Below are 24,196 nucleotides of genomic sequence, written 5' to 3' on the forward strand. Positions count from 1 at the left end.
CATGAGCAAGGACATCAAACTAGTGAGATTAGGGGAATGGAGGGATTAACAAGCAAGGAAATACTCAGATGCTTGTAAATGAAGAGGAATGATGAGGAGAAGAGAGAGAAGGAGCTGTCTTGTCACTATTTTACACTGTTCTGCTGAGACAAAGTAATTATAAAACTAGCCTTAGTATAGTAAGTACCTCTGCCTGCAGCAAAGTAGTCCAAACAAGTCAGAGCTGCAGAAAGGTAGAAATAGTTTAAGGCTGACTCTGCTTGTGTAAATAATTATATGTATTAGGCGGTAAAACTCTCCTAAGATTTTCTGCTCCTCCTCTGTGAAATGGTACAAGTAACAAATGAAAATAGGAAAGAAGTTACGTTAAGGGTAATTTGATCTTACTTGAATGTTGGAGAAGTTTGTTATATGTTTGTTACGTGTCTGTTAGAAAAGTAAATTGTCTCCACATAAGCACAGTGATTGAGGACATCTGGAGATGACATCCATTTTAAGATAGAGAAACCCATTTAGGTCAACTAAATGAATAATTAATGAGAGAATTTAGATTGCCAGTAAAAAATCAGTAAAATCAAACCTGGGATTAGAAACGCAGTTCTGCATTATCACATTGCATGTGATTTCAGCTATTTTTCTTTGTTACTGGTTAATCACCCTTTATGGAAGTCTGGTGATAATGCACACATGGCTTTCCAGGGGAGCTGCAGCCCAGCAATTCCGTTATGCTGATTTGTTAGGGGACGTTGTGCTGGAAGCTACCCTAAAAGGCAGTGCATGCTGTGCACTGTCATATCAAGCATGCACAGGTGGTGGTGGGCAGAAAGGGAACTTACCTTTTGCCTTGCATCCCAAACTCTGTGTTATGGTGTCAGTAAAATTTTGTTTAATGTTTTTTAAAGTTGCTGGTTATTTGTGCAATGTCTTCTAAAGCAGTACGGTGCTTCTCATCTAGGCTTTCTCTGCAGCCTGTGGAGGAGGAGGCAGCTCACACCTGATTGCTTGAAATGGCTGGCATGAATTCCATTGTGGCATCCACGCCTCCATCTTAACTTCACCTCTTACAGGGGGATTGAGCTTTAGCCAGGTCTCCCCTGTAGCTGCTTTTGTGCTAATATGGGACAGTTTTCATTGTAATTATCCCCTCACGGTTTAGATTTCTTGTGGTAGCTAGTGCACGTGGATCCTTGACTTCTGATTTTGAGGAAATACCCCGGGCTGATACATAATAACTTTGCATTTCACTTCTGTCCTACTGGATATTTGTTGTGGTGCTTCTGGAAACAAAACAGCTTTCTATTGCTGAGCAGTGATCACAAAAGAAGTCCTGGAAATTAAATGTAATGATCCGTCAGTGACTGAGAATCACTACTCACATAGTAGAGTATAGATGGGCTCATATGTTCAGGAAGGCAGAGTATAAATGCTTGATTAGTCTTCACAAAAGGACTTCATTTTTGAGAATTCTTTCTCCTGATATAATTTTTGTTTTGACAGATGTTTTAATTTTGTAATGAGTGAGTGAAAGTTTTACTTCATCTTGTAAAGTGTGCATTTTGCTCAAAGGAAATATTGTATTGAAGGCAAAATACTTCACAGAACCACAGAATGGCTGAGGCTGGAGGACCCTCTGTGCCCCTCTGGCCCATCCCTGGTCCAGCAGGAACACCCAGAGCAGGGGGCCCAGGCCTGTGGCCAGGCAGCTTCTGAACATCCCCAAGGAGGAGACCCCACAGCCTCTGGGCAACCTGTGCCAGTGCTCTGGCACCGCACAGCACAGCAGTGCTGCCTGGTGCTCAGAGGGAGCCTCCTGGCACTGGGCACCACTGAACAGAGCCCAGATCTGTCTTCATTGCCGTCCTCCCTTCAGATATTTATGGACACTGATAAGATCCCTCTGAGCCTCCTTTTATCCAGGCTGAGTAGCCCCAGTTCTCTCCACCTCTTCTCATAGCAGAGGTGCTCCAGGCCCTTGATCAAAGCCTTAGCCTGCATCACTACACCTATTTAAAATAGCATGCAGCAATCTAAATTTGTATCAACATTTCTTTGTAAACCTTATGGACAGCTGGCCACATATAATTTTAAATAAAGCAGAACAAAACAAAAGTCACCATGAAATCTTTAGGAAAACTGATTTCTTCTGAAAGTGTGCTTATCTTTGAGATGGGGTATGTTTTTACAGGTTTGTTTTAGAATGAATTAACGTACAAGCAAGAACTACAACAAGGAGAAGATGTTTTTCAGTTGCATTCCTGTTCGTTATGAAAAACTCTAAAAGCTTGGTATAAATGAACTTTATCATTTCTAGTGTGAGGACCATTTAGTCTTCACTTTGGTTTTTAGGGATTTCAATTTTAAATGACTGATGTTTTTTTTCTGGAGGATTCTCAAGTAAACACAGTTTTGCTTTTGTTGCTGTTTTCTGTTTGTTTGCATCAAATTATACCTAAATATTGTTTTTGTTTTTCAGAAGTATCGCAGTGTGTCAGTGGGGGCTGAAGAATACATTTATGAACAAACAAGGTATGGCATCAGCTTTGAAATATGTTAGCAGACATCACATAAGGGTTATCAAGGAAATGCTCCCTTGTCCACTTCCCACCCTCCTTTTTGTCAATCTGGGGCACTTGCAGACCTCTCTTGACACTGAGCAGCATTGTCCTTCCCTTCTCTGCATGCTAGTTTTCAAATCTGTGTGTATCTTCACCTGTTATCTTACCTTGGTTTGGGTTGAAACTTCTCTCGAGCCCTTGAAGTTACGTGAGATTAAATCTGTTCAGAAGAATTCTCCAGATAAAGGGGTGCGGCTTTGACAGCTGAGTCATGGAAAATCTTCCCCACCTTTTCAGGATGGCAGGTTGCACAGCTCTGATGTCTAAGGTGGCTCAACTAACTCTACTGACCTTTTGAAATTTCTGTCTTTTGGTTTTTTCCTTCCAGCTTTCTTAGTTACTCCTTGTAGGTTTTCTGGGAAACCCTCTGTCTTTTTACAATGCTTGTTATTATGTTTTAAGTTACTTATAAAGTTAGTAAAGCAGTTATTTAAAGTCATGTAAAACACGGAGAGTTTTTATAAGTTTTGGAAAAAAAAATTTAAAAACTGAAGTTTGAAAGGAGCACTGACCTCCCTGCTAAGAACAGAAAAAATGCCTGCACAGAAAGGGCAGATGCTGCACAGTCACTTAACTATGGCAGATTGTTATCAATGACATTTATAAGCCGATGCTTAATTTTAATCTCGTGAATAGTTCTGTTTATATCTGAGAGATTATACATGTTTTAAAAAACAGGAACATGCCTACATTATTTTTTTTTTCCTGGAGTAGGCACGGCTGCTTCTGTAGCAGAGGTTTCTTAGAGCCTGATCTTTTTTTTCTGAGCAATATTAAAACAATCATTAACTTCAGTGCGCTTGGAACTGAATTGCTGTGTGGGCAGTACGTATGAGGAGATCTGTAACAAAGAGTGCTACAGACTTAGACTGCCTGTTTATAAAATCAAATCCCGAAGCATTGGCCTTGCTAACAGTTCTCGGGCATTCAGTCTTTTCTGCTATGACGCAGGTCCACTTTGTACTGTAACCTCCAGATACGCACTAAGGAAAGAAAAGTCTTCTTTCCTAGGAGTTCTGTGGAAGTTGTAGATGCTCAGACATTAATGTTTCAGATTGAAAGTGATGAATGTGAAAGTAATTGAATATTTGATACAAAAGTCCTTAAATACATGGGCTTTAGTTAAAATCCATGGTGAGATTTAGAATAGCATTTTAACCGTTTGAGTGGCTGAAGGAAACTCCTGCTATAGCACGTGCTCTGGTTTGCCAGCTGGGAGCAAGGAGAAATTTCCCAAGTAGTAACACGGAGATTGCACAACTGGCCAGGGGCAGCCTGTCTGGGGTTTACTGTTAATGGAGCTTTAAAATTTTTGTGCTTTAAGATTTGCTCCTGAAAGTGAAAAGAACTAAAGCTAGGTGTTTTCTTCTGATTCATTTTTAAAAGAAGACTTGTAAAACCTTAATTGCATATTTTCTTTAAATAAATGAACTCCTGCCACTCCTCTTTGTATTGCTTCTCTGCCTAGTGCTTGAAAATAGCAGTTGGACTTTCTGTTCTTCATGTGCATCTTTTGCAGCAAGTTTTGTTCTGTTCTTACTGAATTTCTGTTTCTGTGGCACTACTAAGTGTAAATGTCTGTGGAGGTAGGTGGTTTCCTGATTAATACTGTAAATTATGCTTCATTCCTTCTTGGCATTTGACACTTTTGGTGGGATACATAGCCATGTTCTTTATGATGGTTCTCGGTTCTTTCCAGAGAAAGTAAAGAAGAGGTCTTTGATCCGAGACACTTACAGTTCAGATAGTTTTATGCTCACTTGCCAGACCTGATAAACTCAAAAGAAGAAATTTGCATTTTTCAATACTTGTGACATTTTGCAAGCATTTTATTTGTTTCCTAAGCCCTTTGCCATGTATATATACTGTATGAGATATGAAATGTGTGGGGACCAAGAGAAAAGGAGAAAGTGATATGGAATTTATTGTTGTTTCTTTCCCTGTCCTTTCAACAGCACTTTTCAGTATACACTAGAAGCTACCAAATCTCTGCGTCAAAAGCAAGGGGAGGGGCCTATGACCTACTTAAACAAAGGACAGTTCTACGCCATTACGCTGAGCGAGACGGGTGACAACAAATGTTTCCGGCATCCGATCAGCAAAGTCAGGGTATATTCCAACTTCTTTCCTAGATGGGAGTGGAGCTCTTCATATAAATGTAGTTGTAGTTGGTTGGTTTTTAGTTTTTTTTTTTTTTTTTTTTTTTGTGGAAGAGGACAGAAAAAGCGTACTCTTACATCTGATTTAAAGGTGGGAGAGTGATATTGCTGGTGGACTCAGTGTTGGAGTTAACTGATGAGTTGGGAGCGATCAATTGTATATGTATATATCTACTTTAGTATATCTACTTCAGTAGATATATACATACCTTAGTGTATGATTTTGGCAGAATGATCATTGCCCAGATATTGCTGCTGACATGGGTGAACTTATCATTGCCCAAATTAAAAAGAAAAATCAGAGAACTGCCACATTTGCTATGTAAGTCCATCTTTATCTGTGTACTTCAGCAGGTGCTCTCCAGTGTATTTCAGATAAAATGTGAAGAACTGAAGCCATCCTCTATGACACCAGTTTTTAAATAGTTACACTGGTTAAGTGTGAGCTGTCACTTGATGTTCACCTAGAAATATGCCAAAATAGATGATTTGCATCTCAGATTCTGAAAGCAAAACTGAAGCCGGGTGTTCAGCAACATCTGCCTAGTGAGCAAGACTCCTCATTTCCCTGGTGATGTTTTTGAGTAAGCAAATCCTAACCCAGTAACCTTGAAATGAGCAATTGAGCCTCAGAGTTGATGCCCTGCAAATTTCACCCTGAAGCTGGAAGGGCTGCATATGTATGAGGCTGCAAAAGTGTTTCCATCCAAATAAATGTTCCTTAAAAATGTTGTGACTTTAGTCACAGGAACCAATGAAAATCAACATGAGCAGTGAAGCAGGCAGCAAAGTTATATCATAGAATCATTTAAGTTGGAAGAGACCTTTAAAGGTCATTTTGTCCAACTCCCTTGTAATAAACAGGGACATCTACAGTTAAACCAGGTTGCTCAGTGCCTGATCCAGCCTGACCTTGATTGTCTCCAGGGGTTGGACATCCACCACATCTTTGGGCAACCTGTTCAATATGCTTCTGTCATACGTGAAGTTTAGAGACATGCTTTCTAAAGGCAATGATTTGTAAACCTGAACAGTAGTTAATTTTTGGCCTGGTTTCCTAAGGGCATGAGCTTGATGATGGTTTCACTGTTGACTGAAGCTGGTATAAGACTTCCCTATCGCTGAAAAGTCTCTGCCTTTGACATCCCCTCTTTGTGGTGCCAGCTCTGCCATTTCTGCAGCTGAAAAAGGAGTTGGGGATCTGATCTGGCTGTAAGCCAATCCTTGTAAGTCTGATTCACTACATATACACATGAGTTTTGAAGCAGCAGAAGAGATGGAATTTGTAAAGGAGAGATTTCTTCTAGCGAATATGTGGTTTAAAGAAGATCATGAAATCACACACAACTTTCACAGTCCTGTTGTGTTTACCAGGCACTCATTCAAGCAACTGATTAATTTACTGCCAATTTCGTCCAAACCTGACAGAAGGGCAAGGTGTTTGAAGGTATTAAGCCTCTGCAAGTTCAACGTATATGGTGCCTAGAAGAAAAAAAGAATAGCACCTCCCCTTGATGATGAAAATCTACAGTCTTCCACTCTGAGCTGCCAGTTCTGGTTAGTGTGTGGGCTGGCCAACTAGCACATACCTGCTGGCCAGTCAGTATGCAAACTCAAGACTCATCCATGTCATGTGCTGCTTTTTACCCATTCAGCAGTACGACACAGAAGATGTATAATGATGTCAGTTAGCTTTTGTAGGTCACGGAGCACATGAACGGTTACAGTGGTGAACGTGCATAGGGACATAGGTCATGAATCAATTGTGATCCAGTTCCTTACTTATGAAACAGTTTGTTGTTGTTTTTATGAGCTTGGTGACTCAGGGTTAAAGGAAGAACAGGAACAAAAGAAGATGTGTAGAAGCGATTTTGTTGTTTTGTTCTCCGTTATTTCTTTTCTTTGCAGGTTTCCTAGCATGAGCATTCTTTCATTGTTTTTGTATTTTTTATTTTCCTTGACTACAGCAGGGCTTTTTAAAAAAGCCTCTGTTACTGATGTGCAGTTTTGTATAATGTTTCAATCTGTTTCCCTTGAACCGCACAGTTTAAACAGAGGGAATCCAGAACTTGAACAGAAAAGCTCAGTGAAATCCAGTAAATATTCATGCTGAGTTTGTCATTACATACCTGTATGCAAGAGTCTTGCTCCTAAGAAGGACATTTGGACATTAAAACTGTATATTCATGTAAGAATATGAAGAAAAGCATCAATATTATCACCAGTCACGCTCAAATACTTACATTTTGTGGAATAAAATTTGCTTGAGGTTTTGGTGGTTGCAGGATCTTAACCTACTACCTTTTTTGTCAGGACATAATTATGTAACCCACAGAAGGCTTCTCCTTTTAACTCCCAACAGCACAAAGATACCAAATGAGACTTCTCTCTGAAGTTTTTGTTCCTCCATTGCACTGTCATCAGTATCCCATGCACAACTAAACTGCCTTTTGAAAATGTCCTACCTTTACTTCTAGTAAGTCTGAGCTCCATAAAAATACAACCACTATTTTAAAACTACATTTCTTTAGTTGTGAAATTTTATATGCAATTGCAGTATTGGACTGCAATAAAACCAGTGATCTTTTACAATCCAAGCACTGTGGGAGAGCACTGATTAGAACTGTTGTGTTTCTGACTATTAATTACATATTAACTAATGCACCCTCTGCTGTTGATTTTCTTAGAGCGTGGTCATGGTTGTTTTTAGTGAGGATAAAAACAGAGACGAGCAGCTGAAGTACTGGAAATACTGGCATTCCCGGCAGCACACAGCAAAGCAGAGGGTCCTTGACATCGGTAAGTATGAGAGGATGTTTTGGAGAAGACTGCAGAGTGTGGAATTCTCTGATGCCTTTCACAGAGATGTGGTGGAATATGTTGGCAGTGGCTGTGTGGGTTACACCCTAACTTTTAGCAGTGACTTATCCCTGCTAGGAAAGACTGTATGGTCTGTGAAGTAGGAAGGAGACTTGCAGACGAACAGTCCTCAGCAGTCATGGAGTAAAGCTTCTACTTGTAAATGTACTTTAACAGTGTTCCCTCTTTTGCTGGGAAATTGGTGTCTGTGCCTTCTCAGGAGTGGCTGAAGCATTTCCTTTTGCTTCTCTATGACTGGTCCATTCTTCAGTCCAGTACCAGCCCACATAATAGTTAAGTTAGCAAATCTAACAGAAAGGCTTCCAGGAAGATGTAAATGTTTCAGGGCTGTGTTGCTGTAAGGGCCTCACTGTTGTGTAAGTGGAACCTGAGACTTAAGATACCGTCATTATGGTGACTGCAAATAAGCACCCAGGTCTCCTCCACCACCTGTTTTTGAGTCTTGTCAGTGTTGGAGTAAAGTGAGGGAGACATGCTGAGTTCTGGTGTGCTATCCTGAGAGACCTGTTTACTGTTCATCCTGTCTAATTCGCAAGCCCATCTCGATCAGAACTGCTCTGTCTGTGTGCTTGGGAGATTAGAACACAAGAAGAGCACGTACCTGTTGCACAGGAGCCTAAAGTTGAAATCTGTGGGAGTGTCTAGACATCAAGCACTTCTTCCCTCCCACGGACAGTTTACACACGCAGCCATCTGCAGCTGATCCTTGTCAAAGGAGATGGTGAGAGCAAAACAGACAAAGTCTATCTTGTTTTCACTGCCTGAGGGAACCAAACCATTGAATGGCAGGAATGAGAGGGAGCAGGGCGGGGAGGGAAACAGAGAGAGGACACTGATGAGCATACTGTATGACTTCATGGGGGACCAAACACCTCCAGCACTGGGAAGTGGTTCCCAGAATGGTCCTACTCATACAGTGCCTTTTGACTTTCAAATGCTGCACCCTCCAGTGAAGTTGGCATAAATCAGATGTGTTTGGTCAAAGCCACTGGTCTTCTATTCCAGCATCTCCTCACTGCCTCTTGTCTTATTATCATGGTTCTGGCTGAACAGTTTCCCCAACTTCCGTTTTTCTCCTGTGGGGGTATTTAAGGCAGCGAAACCTCCACCTCAGCCCAAATGACTCCTGTCATGACACCTGGTAAAAGAGCCAATATGTCATGTCACAGCTGTTTCTGAAGGCTGCCTTTGTGCTAGTCCCTACAAGCTTATGGTGCTAACGCATACCTTTGAAGGGATGTGTCAGAGAGCTCCTTCCATTGCCGTGCCAACACCTTCTGGCACTGCCACATCAGTGTTTTGTCTGTGGTGTGCAGCACACATCAGTCCCCATATCCAGCAGCTCAGTTTATGATACATGTTCTGTAAAACAGTGCTCTGAGCTGTGTGTTTACCCATCTTAAAGCAAATGTCTTTTATGTTGCCATTAATTTGAGATGAAATAGATCTGTGCTGACTTTTGAGGCACTGTGGCATGTTTCCTTTATTTGAACTGCAAACATGAGCAAAGTGCAGTGGAGGAGTTCCTGATACAGACCTGAGAACTGTAAGAGCACAGTTTGTTCAGCACTTTCAGATGAAAGGCTTGAATGCTGCTCAGGTACTGCTATCTTGAGAACATCTGAGATCCAGCTTTAACTTAACTATGTACACTGTTTTTTAAGCACATTTTGTTTTGTTTATGACTTGCATTGCGGATGTTGTTAGGACATGATGGCCCCAAATGCATCTTTTGTATAAGCATCAGCCTGCATTTAGCAAAATCTTCTCTTTTTCTTATGGGTTGATCTAAATTGACTTTGCTCTGCGGGATAGGCTTGATACCGTTAACCTCCAGAGTTCCTCCTAGCCTAAATCCTTGTGTCATTCTATGCAGATTTTCCTTTGAGTTAAGAATTCAGCCCAAGGTACTGGGAGAGCTCCTGTAAAGGAGCACTGCATTAATGGCCACACCCTGTGTAGTTAAAGGAGAGAATTAGGTGTTCATGAGCGAGATTAGCAAGTACCAGGATACTCCCTGAGGAACCTTTTAAAGGGCAGTGACGGAGTTTTGTTAAGGGCAGGGGTGTGCATCAAATCTGTTTTATCCTCAGAGGATGACCTGATGATCTCTGCTGGTAGCCCTGCTTCTCAGTTCTTTGAGCTCTCATTAACTAGCAGTATGCAGAGGGTTACACAGCTATTAGGCGCCTTTCTAACTCTATATCTGGGAATAGCCATTAACATGTATACTTTATTTCACAAAGTTTATAAACATTCATATTATTTTAACTTCACATTTGTAACATATATTTAACATCCGCGAGTCCATTTTAGTTGTTTATGAGTGCACTTTACATCCAAAGCATGACTTAGCAGCAAAAGGATTACATAAATTTGAAATACTCTAGTTCTGAAGTCCATCTATTCAGTCCTCAGGCAGGAATGACTCTGCTGCTTGTGCTGCTTCTTCAGTGATTCAGGTCTGCTAGTCTTCCTTCTTTGTATCCTGGAGATCAGAGGCAATAAGGAGGCTTATTCCCTCAGTTTGAACATGCAGGAGTTACTGCTGTATTTGTTTTGCAGACTGGTGCTCTTTTGGATAGGAATGGTGATTGAATGACTTAGATTCTGTGTGGATCTGCAGATGCATTATTATTAATAGGATAAGTATATACTTAAATGTAAGTCCTTAGTGCTTGAAGACTTAAGCAAGAAGGAATTTAGGCTAAAGCTGTTTTGGATTTTTGTGGAGAGAGCAGCACTTCGTTCTTGTTACCAGCAGGAGTGAGAGATATTGCTGAGTTTCCACACTGCTGTGCTATGATGTTGGATCTCTTTTAAAATGAAATGAATAAAGAATACAATATTAGGTTACATCAAATCAGAGTAAGTACTGTAAATTGACAAATACTGGAGCTTCCAACATGAACATAAATAGTGATTATGGAAGCCTGAGGTTGGGATTATCTGTGCTCCAGTGTTTTACCTATGTATTTTCCAAGAAATATTGTATTATTTATGTGCTGTATAAAAAAGAGCTACTAGAGTGGTATGTAACACATGACAGACATTAGCTGTTAATGTTGAAATCTGTCATTATTTAAAATGCAGCTTACCCACCAAAATGGGAAATAATTCCTTTAGAGCTGTTTTGCTTATTGAAGAACCTCAATTTTCTGTTTTTGGTAACTCATAGCAGTAGAAGATGAAAATTGTAGTCACTCTAATAACTTTTACATGTCCTTGGGTGTAAATGCTGTCATAATCTGCTGAGGATTTTTCTTGGCTTATCTGCAAATTGAAGGTAATGGGAAGGCATTCTGCTTTCAGCAGCATGTCACATACACAGTCCATGGGATGTGTGTGTGTGCCAATTGAGGAAGCAGGTGTGTGTGCTGGGGGAAGGGAAGGGCTGGTGGAATACTCTGTTCTGACAGCTTTTTATGGGAAGAAAACATGTGTCTTTACAAGACATCTTGTTCATGTCTTTCCAAAGTGCACCTACACAGCCTGCTCATATACAGCAGTCAGCTGCACGAGACACTTTCTGGTGAATCGTAAATCTAAGGGGTGGGAGGACGTGTGCACATGAATATCAAACTACTGTGTCTTCTAATTCCTCTCATTTGCATTCCCACACTGAATTTAGATAGTGAAGCCACTGACTTTGGTTAGAAAGGGGATCTGAGTTCACAATAGGAATGAACAACACTTCAGACCTCCCAAACACCACACGCAGTTGCTGCATCACCGCCTGTGGTCAGAGCGGTGAATTCTCATCGTATCCAAAATCACTTATGGATCCCAGGGACAGTTTCACTTGCTCACTGAAATGCCAGTGCTTCAGATGAGAGAAAGCATGGTAGTGACTGCCAAGTGTTAAATCATTCCTACAACAGCATTTTTGTTATAAAACTTTTAAAACAGTTATTACCTGTGCATTGTTTTTAAAGACCAATAGTTCATTTTTGGAAGGGCAAAGGAAATTAGTTTTGAAACTACTAGAGAAATGCATTCCATGTGTTGAATACAAAAATATCCTTAATGTAACTGAATACAAAGCTAAGAATCAGTATGCTTCTGAAGCACAGATTTGGGCAAATGTTAGAGTGATTGGGATTGCCAGGTTACGTAACTTCAGCTCCTCAGCACTGAGTCTGATTAAAGCCCTCACGGGGTTCTGAGGAAATATGTGGATCCCAGAGAAGGTTGGAGCATTTTTTAACCAAATCTGGAGGTTCCTTTAATGGAGAAGACATTACCTCTTTACAAACAAGATCTTTCTTTTAATCTGCCATCGAAGAGAACAAAATGTGTTTAAAGTGGCAAAGGGAACACAAAAAGAGACTTGTCTTTGTTTTCAATTAAAGAAGAGTGGCAAATTTCTTCCTTACATGCTTTTCTCACTGTTACACTGTTTGTTTTTTATTATTATTATTATTTAAATTTTTTGGTCATGTTTGAAATTCAGACTGCTTCCCTCTTGCTTTTTATTCCTTCTGTAGAGCTGCTTTAGTTGGTAATATAACATCAACTGCCACTTGGAAGTAAACAGGGAGAGGATGCAGACAGTTGTATTCAGACAGTACATCTTTTACATTTTTTGTTGTCTACTTTAGATACATACATACTTTGGAGAAAGGATCTTTGTTTGCTTTGTTTTAGTAGAGATGCAGCACCCAGTGCAGTAATTCTTGGGTAAGCTGAAATTGTTGGGTGAGAAAAGTGCACTGCTGTTAGCTTGTTAGAAAGCTTCTTTAGAATTTACTATGAGGTCATTTATTGGTAGCAAGCCTTAAACATCCTTTTCAATGTTTTAATAACTTTCAGTTAATTTTGAATTCTTGGCCCTTCCCTCGCCAAGATCATGAATGCACCTACTCTTTGCCACTACAATCACAGGTTCTTTTTAGAAGAAACAGTATTTTGCAATAACAGCAGCAAGTAATGTGCTCATGTTGCAATATATTACCTCTTTGCAATTAAGCTTATTAATAACTTGATGTAAATAATACAGTAGGTAGTTCTGATCCAACAGAAAACCCAGCTGAAAAGCAAAGGGCTGTTCTATAGTTGTACTATGAACTGTAAAAGAGAAAGTTCAAAGCTTTTTTGTGAGACTTTGTTATTTCTTGCAGCTGATTACAAAGAGAGTTTTAATACCATTGGGAATATTGAAGAAATTGCCTTCAATGCCGTGTCCTTTACTTGGGATGTCAATGAGGAGGCAAAGGTAAGGAAAATCCATGCAGATTATATCCCTTTATAAGTATCATCCATCCTCAGTCACTGCTGCATTTCTTTCCTATTAAACAAGGAGAATAAGAAGGGAAGGGAAGGTAGAGGTCTCCTGAAAGCCAGTCAAACGGTCTTTCTCTGACCAGAGGGATTCTGGCCATCCGAAATAGGGAAGATGGTTTGTCAGAGCTGTCAGGATAACACTATTAAGTGCCCTACAGATAAGGCATCCAAAGAGTAGCAGAGTGTTTCAGCTACAGGGACTACTGCAGGAGAAATGAAAAGCTGCAGATAATTATAAGAACAAGTTTTCCTCCAGAAAGCAAATAGCAAGGGAAATTAGGCTGTGTAAAATGAATGGGGCTATGGCAAGACTCTCCAGGACTTAGACATAATAAATTGACGATACTGTCACTCTTGATACTGTTTTTGTTTTTAACCCTGCCTGTGGCTGTGGAATTGCAACTTAATGATCCTAGAGATCCCTTTCTATTCCAGCCAAAGTGTCCAACAGTCAAGATGTGCTAAGGATCAATCAAATACAGAGACATCTTCATGCACAGTTCCCCACTGAATTTCTAACAGAACAGTGTCATCCTTGTGAGACTGCAGAAAATGAAGTGTGGTAGCACTAGCACTCACTATCCTGACCTGCTGATTGAAGGTGCTGAGCTCTGTACTAACAGGGATTTTCATTGTCAATGTAAATTTTGTAAGAATAGAGCACTATTTAAAGAAAAGGCAGTAGTTCTGAAAACTGCCTTGCTCTTTCGGAAGGTAACCTTTATGAACAGTTGTACTTGGCCCAGTTGCTAATAATGCTGTATTTACTTGCATAGTGATTACATTTTCACCGCCCTGGACACTCCCCTGCTATGTGATTCCATTTCCAAATACAGAGGTACATTGTCCTCCAGTCAAAACATATGACCATTGTATGCATGTGGTCATTATGCCAGCAAATGCAGCAGTTCATTTGGGATTTCCAACATGATTGACTTTCGTAAGGACCTTCACAGAAGCACTAACAGCTGAAGCATGGCAGTGCCATCTCTTCCTCCCACCAGTGATCGCCATCCCATTGCCAAGCTGGCCATTTCTAAATATATTTGCATTTTCAGCCTCCAGATTTAGGAAGAAACTATGTTGGTCTAGAATTGAGAAGGTTACAGCCACGGATGTCAGGTATTATCCTCATCCATTTTGTTCTAATATTGCACCGTTCATTCCTTCCTCGGCTGCCAAAACACTGAGAACACAGCTCTCACTATGATCACTGAAATATAACATCGGAGGATTTTAAAACAATGACTCTTATTGTTGCTGGTGTAACAAAGTGTCGAGTAAAATTTGAGATTGCCATTTGCATTTCTGCAGGAAATAGTGATTAAAATGCAAATTGGCTTATACTTCTTTTATTTTGAGGGGTAGTTATCAGATACTTAATATTTTAGGTGCTTAACTGCGAAAGTCTTGATAAAAGTAAGAGGATTCATTACGTTATTTGGTTATCAAGCATAAATCAGGTTGTACCAGTAAGCTTGTCGTCATCCTGCGCTGAAGAGTTTCCCATGTACACGTACACATGCAGACATGCACGCTCTTGTTGGAGACTTTAATAAAATAACCAACTGCAGTCAGTCTGGGGATTCCCATAGGATCCCCCTGTAGTGTTTGAAAGGTATGGACTTGGAGTCACGTCACTGAAAGCAGATTTTTCTCCAGCAATTACCTCATGCAAGAGAGATGAAGAATTTGAAGCCCTAATTACAGACTCTCCTTGCTTAAGCATTTTGAATGATGATCTTTAAACTGGCTCCATTGTTTCTGCTCAGTGTTGTTTTCCCTTTTCACCACAATTTCCAGATTAAAGGTAACCTCACAGGCACAAAGACCTTTCTCTTCTGAGTCAGACAAAAGCAGCACAGAGCAGTTCTTTCCAGGGCCTCTGAGATGCGATGTGATGAAGCGCTCTGCTGGCCTGGGAAAAAATAAAAAAAATAGAGCAGGCTTTAGAACTGCACAAGGGAGTGATCTTCAAAAATCTAACAGGAGGAACAGAAGTCACCTAACCAAATATCCCTGCTCCTGGGAGACCAAATCCTATATCTGGGAAGACTTACCTCAAGCATCAGATTTCTCAGTGCTCCACCTGGAGGGCAGCTGATTTAAAGCCAGATATTTTTCTCCTCTGACACTCAAGCTGAGTTGTACCTTCTTCCTGGAAACCTCACAGGATGAGAGTGACAACCAGAATTTGCCTGTTAGCAGTCAGTCTGCTTAGGAGTTATAAGGCAGCATTTCAGTTGCATCTTACGTGAAGAAATGTGTGTTTAATTAATTCAGGCAGAGGTCTCTCTATTGCCTCAGTAGCATGGCAAGAGGGTATTGCCTCTTTCTAGAAGGGGTAAACTCTTTCTAGAGATTACCATGGGGCTTATCATTCAGACTTGGGATATAGGAAAGCGAAGGATCTACGGCTGTCAGACTCTTTGAGACAAAAATACTGTTCGATAAGGAAACAATGATAGGAAGTAAAGAACATTTTTTGTATGGTCCGTCTTTGTTTCACTTATGCATTTACTTATGTATGCAAGTACTCAGCATTTACGGGCACAGTGATTTGCTGGTTCCCTTTAGCTGAACCTGTGCACCGTGTTTGTTATTTTAAAAATAATTCTTTAAAGGAAGGTAAGGAAACAAACAGCAGTTAACAAGAACTGGCTGACTAATTTCATCATCTCTTAAAAGACTTTTTATGATATGCTAAGAGGTAGGTAGTTGCCTTGCTGTTGCTGTAATGAAGGTTTTGCTGGAGTATTTGGCTGCTTGACAAAGTTTTAATGGAAGCTTTTGAACAGAGAGCTCAGCTTGCTTTTTGATAGACATACCTCTGCCCGCTTACAGTTTTATTGCTGGCAGAATTTAGTTTGCAAAGAAGGGAATTAAGAAGCAGAACACTCCTAGCAAAATTAGGTTATTTTTGTAGTAAATCATACCAGCTCTTTGAGATATACCTTGTTTCTAACTCATGATTTCTAATTTAATTTTCTAATTTAAAATGGTGAGGATGATGTAGCCTTGAAACAATACATTATTTGTATATTTTGCTGGACAGTGTTTTTCCAACCTTAAATTCTGAGGTGACTTCAGTGAACAGTTGGTGAAGAAAACTCACTTAAAGCAGATAAAGAATACTTCTCAGTGATAGCAAAAAATTACTGACTTGTGCAAAGTCATCCAACTTGGACATGCAGTAAACAGATATGTTGGTGGATGTATTATTCATGTAGGTGCTGGCACATAGTTTTTGGTAGTTGTGTGCTGTGCAGTTGTATCGAAATGTAGATCTCTAATTCAAAACACGCTGAAGCCCATGGGAACCTTTCCAGTTATTTAATGACTTTTGGCACAGCTGATACAGTAATAAGCTGTGTTTTCAAAGAGTGAGTGATTTGGAGGATTGGGTTCCTAGACATCGTGGACTGCAGTGAGATATGATTCCAGTGGGTGTAGATGTAAAACGGAGTTGATAAAACAGTACAGTCTGTAGCAGCAATTTGTAATGTGACAGTTCATATATCTTTAACATCAGTAGGAATATGTAGGAAAAAGTTTCTTAGAATTATAGAATGTCTTAGGCTGGAAGGGACCTTAAAGACCGTTTAGTTCCAACCTCTCTGCTGTGGACAGGATTGTCACCCGCTAGGTCAGGCTTACTGAGGCCCTATCCAACCTGGCCTTCGGATGGGGTATCCACAACTTCCCTGGGCATCCTGTGCTAGTTCCTCATCACCTTCCAGTTTCCCCTTAGCATCTAATCTAAACTTCCCCTCTTTTAGTTCAAAACCATTCTCATTGTCCTGTCTCTATCAGACCGTGTAAAAAAATCAGGGACGTTTTTATCTTTTTATCTTTTTTTTAATCTTTATATAAGATCCCTTTAAGTACTGAAAGCCACAATGAGGTCTCCCTGGAGCATTTTCTTCTCCCAGTTGAACAACCCCAGCTCTCTCAGCCTTTCTTCATAGGAGAGGTGTGCCAGCCCTCTGATCATTATTGTGGGTCTTCTTTGGACCCATTCCAACAACTCTATCTTTCTTGTGCTGGGGGCCCCATACTTGGATGCAGTACTGCAGGTGGGGCGTCATGAGGGCAGACCTGAGAGGGACAGTCCCCTCCTTCCTTCACCCTGCTGGCTACACATGGACATGGAGCTGTTGACCACAACTCTCTGGCTGCAATCATGCAGCTGGTTCCTTATCCATTGAATATTCAGTCCTCTTCAAATCCATCTATCTTCAATTTAGAGATAAGGATGTAGTGTGGGACCATTCAGGTCAAAGGCCTTCAAAAGTCCAGGTAGATGACATCAAATAATCTATCTTCCCTGGCCCAGTGGTGCTGTTACTCCATTATAGAAGGCTGCCAAATTGATCAGGCATGATCTGCCCTTAGTGAAGCCATGCTGGCTGTCTCAGATCACTTCCTTGTCTTGCATATGCTTTACCATAGCTTCCAGGAGGATCCATTCCATGGTCTTCCCAGGTACAGAGATGAGGCTACTAAACTGTAGTTTCCTGGATCTTCCTTTCTACTTTCTTAAAAATGAGAGTGATATCTCCCTTTTTCCAGTCCCTGGGGACTTTGCCTGAGAGTCATGTATTTCATACTAGATGGAAAGTGGCCTGGCAACTACATCAGCCAGTTCCTCCAGGACTCCAGTATACATGTTGTCCAACCCAATAGATCTGTACACATTACATTTCATCAGATGATCTCGAACACACTCCTCACTCACAGTGTGAGGGATTTTGCTCCCCCAGGGACAATTTCCCAGGGGATCTAGAATTTCACTCTTAAGGTTCATTATCCTGACTTTGCTCTTTGCCAGGCCCATATTCCTCGAGATCACAAGTTCAGCCAGGGTGCAGTCACTGCAGCCCACACTGCCTCCAATCTTAACCTCTTAAATGAGTTCATCTGCATTGGTGAGCACTAAGTCCAGTAATGCTTCTTCTCTGTTTGGTCTATCCAGTATCTGGATCAGGAAATTATCCTCAACAGACTCCAGAAGTCTTCTGAATTGCATGCAGTCTACCATTTTGCTTTCCCAGCAGACATCCAGGCGGTTGAAATACCCCATCAGGATGAGAGCCTGTGAGTGCAATGCTCCTTGCTGCTGAAGTGCAAAGGCTTTCATTCGTAGGGGATAAGTTAATATTTTCTTATTCTCAAAATTTGAAGGCTGAAGAAAAAACTGCTTTTTTGGGAGGAATTAGTACCATGTAGTATTGTACTTGTCATCTACTTTGATAAATCATATCTGCGTGTGTAAATGTGCATATTTATCTTTACTATATATATATTTAAGCATGCAAACATATCTAAACATCGAACACCAGATCACTGAGGTTGGAAAAGGCCAACCATCCAACTACCACCAATATTACCCATTAACCCACATTCCATAGTACCTCTCCTTATGCTAAAGACAAGTTAACCCATGCTAGCAAATGATGCTGAAATTTCGCTGTAGACAAATGGTTCAGTAAGTGTGCATCTGGGATTCAAGGCAAATGGCATTTTTATGTAGTTGCCAGGGTGTGGTGTGGATTGAGGAAGCTTCAAAAGAGCAGTGTAAACATTTGCTAGAGACATTTGTATTGAAATAAAACAAAGATCTTACCTTTGTATGGGATTTATAAGGTAACGGCTGGCAGGAGAAACTATAAAACCACAGTTTTTGTATATAGGAGGAACGATGGGATTGATGTTAGTAATTAAAGCGACAAGTCGTTTAACCTCTTCCTGCTACAGTCTGGAAGGATGAACCCTTTTTAAACAGGGCCATTGGGATTTTGCAGAGACCAGTCACCAGGCATAGCTTCTATGCATTATCACTATTCAGTAGAGAAATTGCTTAAAGTTTCTGATTCTGTGGATAACACTCTTCCCTCCCTTCTGCCCATGGCTCTTTCTGAGTTGATGGAAGTCAGAAGTGTAAATAGTAATAAAAATTTATATTAGAAATTTCGTAACTGCAGACCTTTAAAGTGTGTAAACTGAGAGACCACAACAGGAGTCACGTTGGCTGGATTAAATGATAAAAGGGGAAATGCATTTCTGAGCCTTGCTTTCTTAAGGCAGGTTACTGTATTTGGATCTTGTACATCACTAATTACACTGCAGTGTTTAACAAACAGCCAGTAATTCATATAATAACAGCTACATGTAATGGAGCTCAAAAGAGAGTGCATTTTTTAGGCATACTCTTTTACAATCAGAAGAGTTGTCATTATCTTAGGTCATTTTTGAAGCTTTCTCAGGCACCAAATGTTTCTCCAAATTAGTTTTTCATTGCTAATGGCATGTCTGAGCTGGAACTCGATGGGAGGAACGCTATCATTAATTGCTCTAATCTCAGATATGCTGACATCGTAAAAAAGACAACATTATAGTGACAACACAAACTTGTTCCTGATAGCAAAACATTGCTAAAATCTGATTTGCAAAGGAGAAAAAAAAAGTTTGTAAATGAATTCAGATATAACCATGGTCGCATCCATTAAAATAGTTCTAAGTCAAGTGTAGATGTGGCCCTGGAGAAAAAAAAGCAGCAATTGTTACCCCTGCTAGTGTCAGTTCTACACTATCTAACCACATAAGCTTGCCATGCAGGAGGCCAGAGCAGAAGGGCTCTGAGAGCTTAGTGCCTCCCCAGAGCTGAGGGCCTTCCCCTGCTTGAGGCTGCCCGTGGGGCCACGTGCTGTGCTGCTTGACTCAGCTCACTGTGAGCTGGTGGCAGGGGCTGCACTGGGGGGGTGAGAGGAGGGCTAAGGATGGGGCAGCAAAAATACTTCACTCAAGTAACACAACTTCTGTCATCTTCCTCTTCCCTCTGCATCCTCCCTCCCCTTTCCAAACCCTCACTCAGTGTTGTGCCCTAAAGAAAAGCTAGTAGATTGTGAACAGAGAGAAAATGTTTCCAACAATAAATGATATGTGTAAATTCGAATCCATCTGTCTTTCCATGAGGCACAAGTGATATGACAGAAAGTAGTGTACTCTTTGTGCATGTGAACCTAAAGTGATCATTGCTCCTCAGAGAGCTCCTGATGTATTGCGGTGTCACGATGAGGATATTGAATCTCACAGCACCAATCTATTATTCATAATGAGTAATCCACTATATGAGGACTCTCAAATTCATAAAGTCTGTCTTGCCCCATCGCTCCTACTGTGCTCTGTATGCCCAGAGGCAGTGGGAGAGGTGACACTCAGAGGATGTGGTTGATGAAGATAGGACAAGGCCTTTCTTTGCCTTTTGGCTGAGCGTGCAGTAGGGGTGGTGCATGCAAAGCCTGTCTGTCCCCTCACACTTTAACATACGGTTTGGAAAATCCCACTGTAGAAGTATGCTAAAGCACAGCGGGGCAGGATTGTTTCATGCCAGACCTCATTCAAGTGCTCTGTGTTCACACACATTTTAAAGCACTGCCTTGATGCTGTAAAGGAGTCTCAAGGCAAATGAAAATTCAGGCCATCGTATTTCAAAGGCATATGCACCCATATCCACACTTACCTTTGGATCTGGAGGAGACCAAGTTGTAATTTGAAACAGAAATAACACTATCAGTTTCAAAATCAGAGTTTCACCTAGGGCCCTTCCCCACCTCCCTCCTCTCCCCACAGTTAAAGTTCAACTATTTCATTTGTAAATGCAGCTCTGCGATACCATCTGAAGCAGAAATGCAGAGGTGCTATTAGCTCAGTCAGGCAAACAAGCTTGCTCTGGCTCCATCGTAAAAACCTGCCTGTAATGTACCTTCTGCCATTAGGGTAAAGTATCCCCCACCAGTTGTACCAGAGACCTTTATTCTGAGCTCACCTTTCTTTTGGGGATGTTTGCATTTTGTTCATTCGTTTTGAGTTTTTGCCCTGTTTATAGTCAAGCGGGAAGACTTCCTTCATTCTTGAGTCCTCCCAGATTCGGGGGGCCTTTGGCCTCACCTCTGCCTGGCAGGGTGTGCATTTGTGGTGTTCCAAAGCCCTTCTCACTGTGCTCATCCTGCTGGAGCAGCTGCACATCAATGTGGCTCAGGGAATGAGCACTGACAATTTTTTCTGTCCTTTTTCATACCTCCCAGTGCTTGTTTTTTGTGTGTGTGTTTTGGTTTTTTTTTTTCTTTTCTTTTTTTAACTAAGCACAAGTGGAAAGTAGAATTATTTTAACACACAACTGGTAAAAATTCTTATGTAAAGCACAAATTCTTCCCTGGGAAGAAAAATTGCTTTTTTTAATACAGTTTCATCTCTCATATTTCATGCACGCTGCCCTGACTGAAAGATCTTAGTGATAATGCAGATCACAGTAGCAGCTTTCTTTACACCAAAAGAAGCTTGGAGGTGGGAGACCCTTCTGCCAGCTTCTATATGAACATAAGGCAGAAGCGATAGTTCGTACGCAACATACGTAAAATATATGTTTTAGAAAGCAGGAGATAACTACTGGTTACCTGAGTAATGTAAGAGATGTAAGTATGTGTAGTAGGAAAGCATGAGAACAGGTTTTTGAAGAACATACAGGCAGAGTTTGTCAGGGATCGAAAGCATTGTCAGGTTTCGTAGATGCTTCATGGAAGTGGTGGGCTTCTGAGAAGAGGTTGGAGGTAGCATTAGAAATATTTAAGGAGCTTTTTCCCAGTTTGACAGAGAAGAAGAGATGCTTTTTGGACGCTGAAGAGAGACTGCGAAGGACCCTCACAATGAAGATGAGGGCTATCTGTTAATGAGATGGAGGAAAGAGTGCTGGTGTTAGGAGCATGGAAAGAATCTCTGAAAAAGCGTAGGATTTTTGCTTGAGCGCACTGACTGTGAGTTGCGAGATGTCAGAAGACCCAAAGATGGCTGGGAAGGACAATGCAAGGTCATCTCACTGTGTCTGTGCTAACAAATAGTATAAATGTACACATCAGGTTTGTGGAGTGGAACAAGTCAGGGCTAAAAAACTGACATCTACGTGAGACATATTTTTGGAGGTTTTATCTTACATTATCTTTAATCAGTTCCCATAAACTGAGCGGCCATTAGCAGCTGGAGCATCTGGGGTGTTCTCCTGGGTCACTTCTGCTCTGACTCTTCCCAAAAGAATCCAGTTTATGCACACTGGCTCTTTGATCCAAGGCATGGTAAGTTGGGGCAATCAAGTGATTCACTTCAGATGGGAACTGAACCAAACTAAAGCATTGATACATGCCTTAAAAAATCCCTTTCTCAACGTGGGAGCACCTTTGCTGGACTTAGGACAGAAGTGGAAAATAAATAAATGTGTGAGTTGTTAGAACTGTCTGAATTAATATTTTGGGGGGGGGAGATCTGCTCTTCTCTGTTTCCAGAAGTTTAGTGGTTGTTTGCACGTCATTTAAGGTCATCTCTCTGTCACACAGATTTTCATCACAGTGAACTGCTTGAGCACAGACTTCTCTTCTCAAAAAGGTGTAAAGGGGCTTCCTTTGATGATTCAGATAGATACATACAGCTACAACAACCGCAGCAATAAACCCATCCACCGAGCCTACTGCCAGATCAAGGTTTTCTGCGATAAGGTAAGTGGAATGTACAATTACCATGGATAAGGGAAGCACCTCATTTGACAGTTTGTTATTATTGCTGTATTTCAGATCTAATAAAAAGTTTTTCTCCCCAGTAAATTATGTTTCTGGTAGAATTTGGACCAGCTGTATCACAAATCTAGGAGGTTTTCACCCAGTTATTTTACTGCTTTGCAGCCTCTTTGGCCCTGATTCTTTGGCTTGTGAGCAGTAGTTGGACTGTGCAGGGACAGCATGGCACACGAAGATCAAGATAGTCACAGAATGCACTAAGATGCATCTCTGCTTGAGAAGTCAACAATGACCACAGGGTTATGCAAGTGCCATTCTGATGGTGTTATACCTTCTACTTCTAACAGTCAGCATAGGCAACTTTGTGGAGAGATCTGTGATAGAGAACTGTGATAGAGTTTTATTCAATAAAGGTTTGCTAGTTTGTCTTTAATGATGCTTTAGAAAGACCCAGTGATGTAACTGATGGCTTCTTTACTGCTTGATTACAAACAGTTATTCTGAGAGCTTGAATGAAAATTTTCATCACTGGAATTTTCTTATTCAAAACCAACTGCAAAAATATGTTAAACATTCTCATGTTGTGTTTCAGTATCTTTTGTTTCTTGCTCATTTCTTTTGCGTAATTTATTCCTTTACAGTGGTTTTTTTCTCATTCCTTTGTAGGGATTGGTAAAATTTGGCAGGTTACTTTTCAATATCAAAACATAGATCATGTTTTAATGAGTCTGACAACGTCATGGTCAGCTGTTTATCACCAGATAGAAAGAGCTGTTCTGAAATGTTATCTCTGTGATGACAATTCTTAAATGTATAGCATGACTACGTTTCATTTGTGTTTAACGCCTGGCATCCCTGCTGGGAAAGATCTTCCTAGGGAGGGTTGATGCCTGGATTCTCGTCAAGGTTCAGGGATTCAGGAGCTTGCATCTTTTTATGTGACTTGGAAATTTATCCAAATTAGTCTTCCTATCTTACAGATGGGAGCAGAAAGTCAAAAGGCCTTGCCCCCGGGCAATACGTGGCATTAACTTTATAATGGAAAGGGCAGGAGTTCAACTGTTCCAGGTCTTTGCTACTGCTCCTTCCCCTTTTTCAGTTAGTTCTGTTCTTGCTGTCTTGACAACGGGATCGTGGGGGCTAATTGGTCAGTTGTATTACTGGAGTAAAAAATTTGAGAGTAATGAATGTAAATGTATGCACCAAGGTCTTCTTGCAGTCAAAGTGTTACACTTTTAATTGTAACTTTGAATGTCAAATATTTGGAGATATGAAGCTGCAGATAGATATTAAAAGCTCCATAAATACCAAAGTAGCAAGTCATTTTCGTCTACCTGTTTTTGAAAAGCAATTAGAAAAAAATTGAATTATTAAAAGAAAGGAAGGAAATTCAGAACACAAACTCATCAAGGGTGACCCGCAGACACAACTGGTGGAGATTTTGAATAATACATGCTCACTGCATCTACTGGCTTAATTGGTACTTCAAACATCCAGACGAGGAAGCAGGAAATTAATGTTAAGACTTCTAATCAAAACTGTCTCAAAGTAGAAGAAGAGATCACAGGGGTAATTAAAGCATTATGCGTATCAAAACTATTGAAACTGGGAACTGGAGGGCTCAAGGGTATTGATAATGAGATGTGTATCTATATAAAATAAATGTATACATGCATACACACACACACGAGGCTTT

General features: G+C 40.7%; 1 protein-coding gene across 2 annotated transcripts in view; it reads left to right on the forward strand.

Annotated features, from left to right (window-relative positions):
* GRHL2 (grainyhead like transcription factor 2) overlaps nucleotides 1-24,196 on the forward strand; it is a 61,470-nt gene that overhangs the window by 16,265 nt on the left and 21,009 nt on the right. For both annotated transcript variants that reach the window (XM_042869248.1, XM_042869249.1), the window contains exons 5-9: nucleotides 2,474-2,526; nucleotides 4,571-4,724; nucleotides 7,462-7,573; nucleotides 12,775-12,869; nucleotides 22,324-22,482. In XM_042869248.1, coding sequence (XP_042725182.1) covers nucleotides 2,474-2,526; nucleotides 4,571-4,724; nucleotides 7,462-7,573; nucleotides 12,775-12,869; nucleotides 22,324-22,482 — 573 coding nt within the window. The remainder of the gene's footprint in view (nucleotides 1-2,473; nucleotides 2,527-4,570; nucleotides 4,725-7,461; nucleotides 7,574-12,774; nucleotides 12,870-22,323; nucleotides 22,483-24,196) is intronic.

This window comes from Lagopus leucura, unplaced genomic scaffold (genome assembly GCF_019238085.1).
Source record: "Lagopus leucura isolate 7727_CA_CO unplaced genomic scaffold, USGS_WTPT01 Super-Scaffold_100002, whole genome shotgun sequence".
In the NCBI taxonomy this organism is placed as follows: Eukaryota; Metazoa; Chordata; class Aves; order Galliformes; family Phasianidae; genus Lagopus; species Lagopus leucura.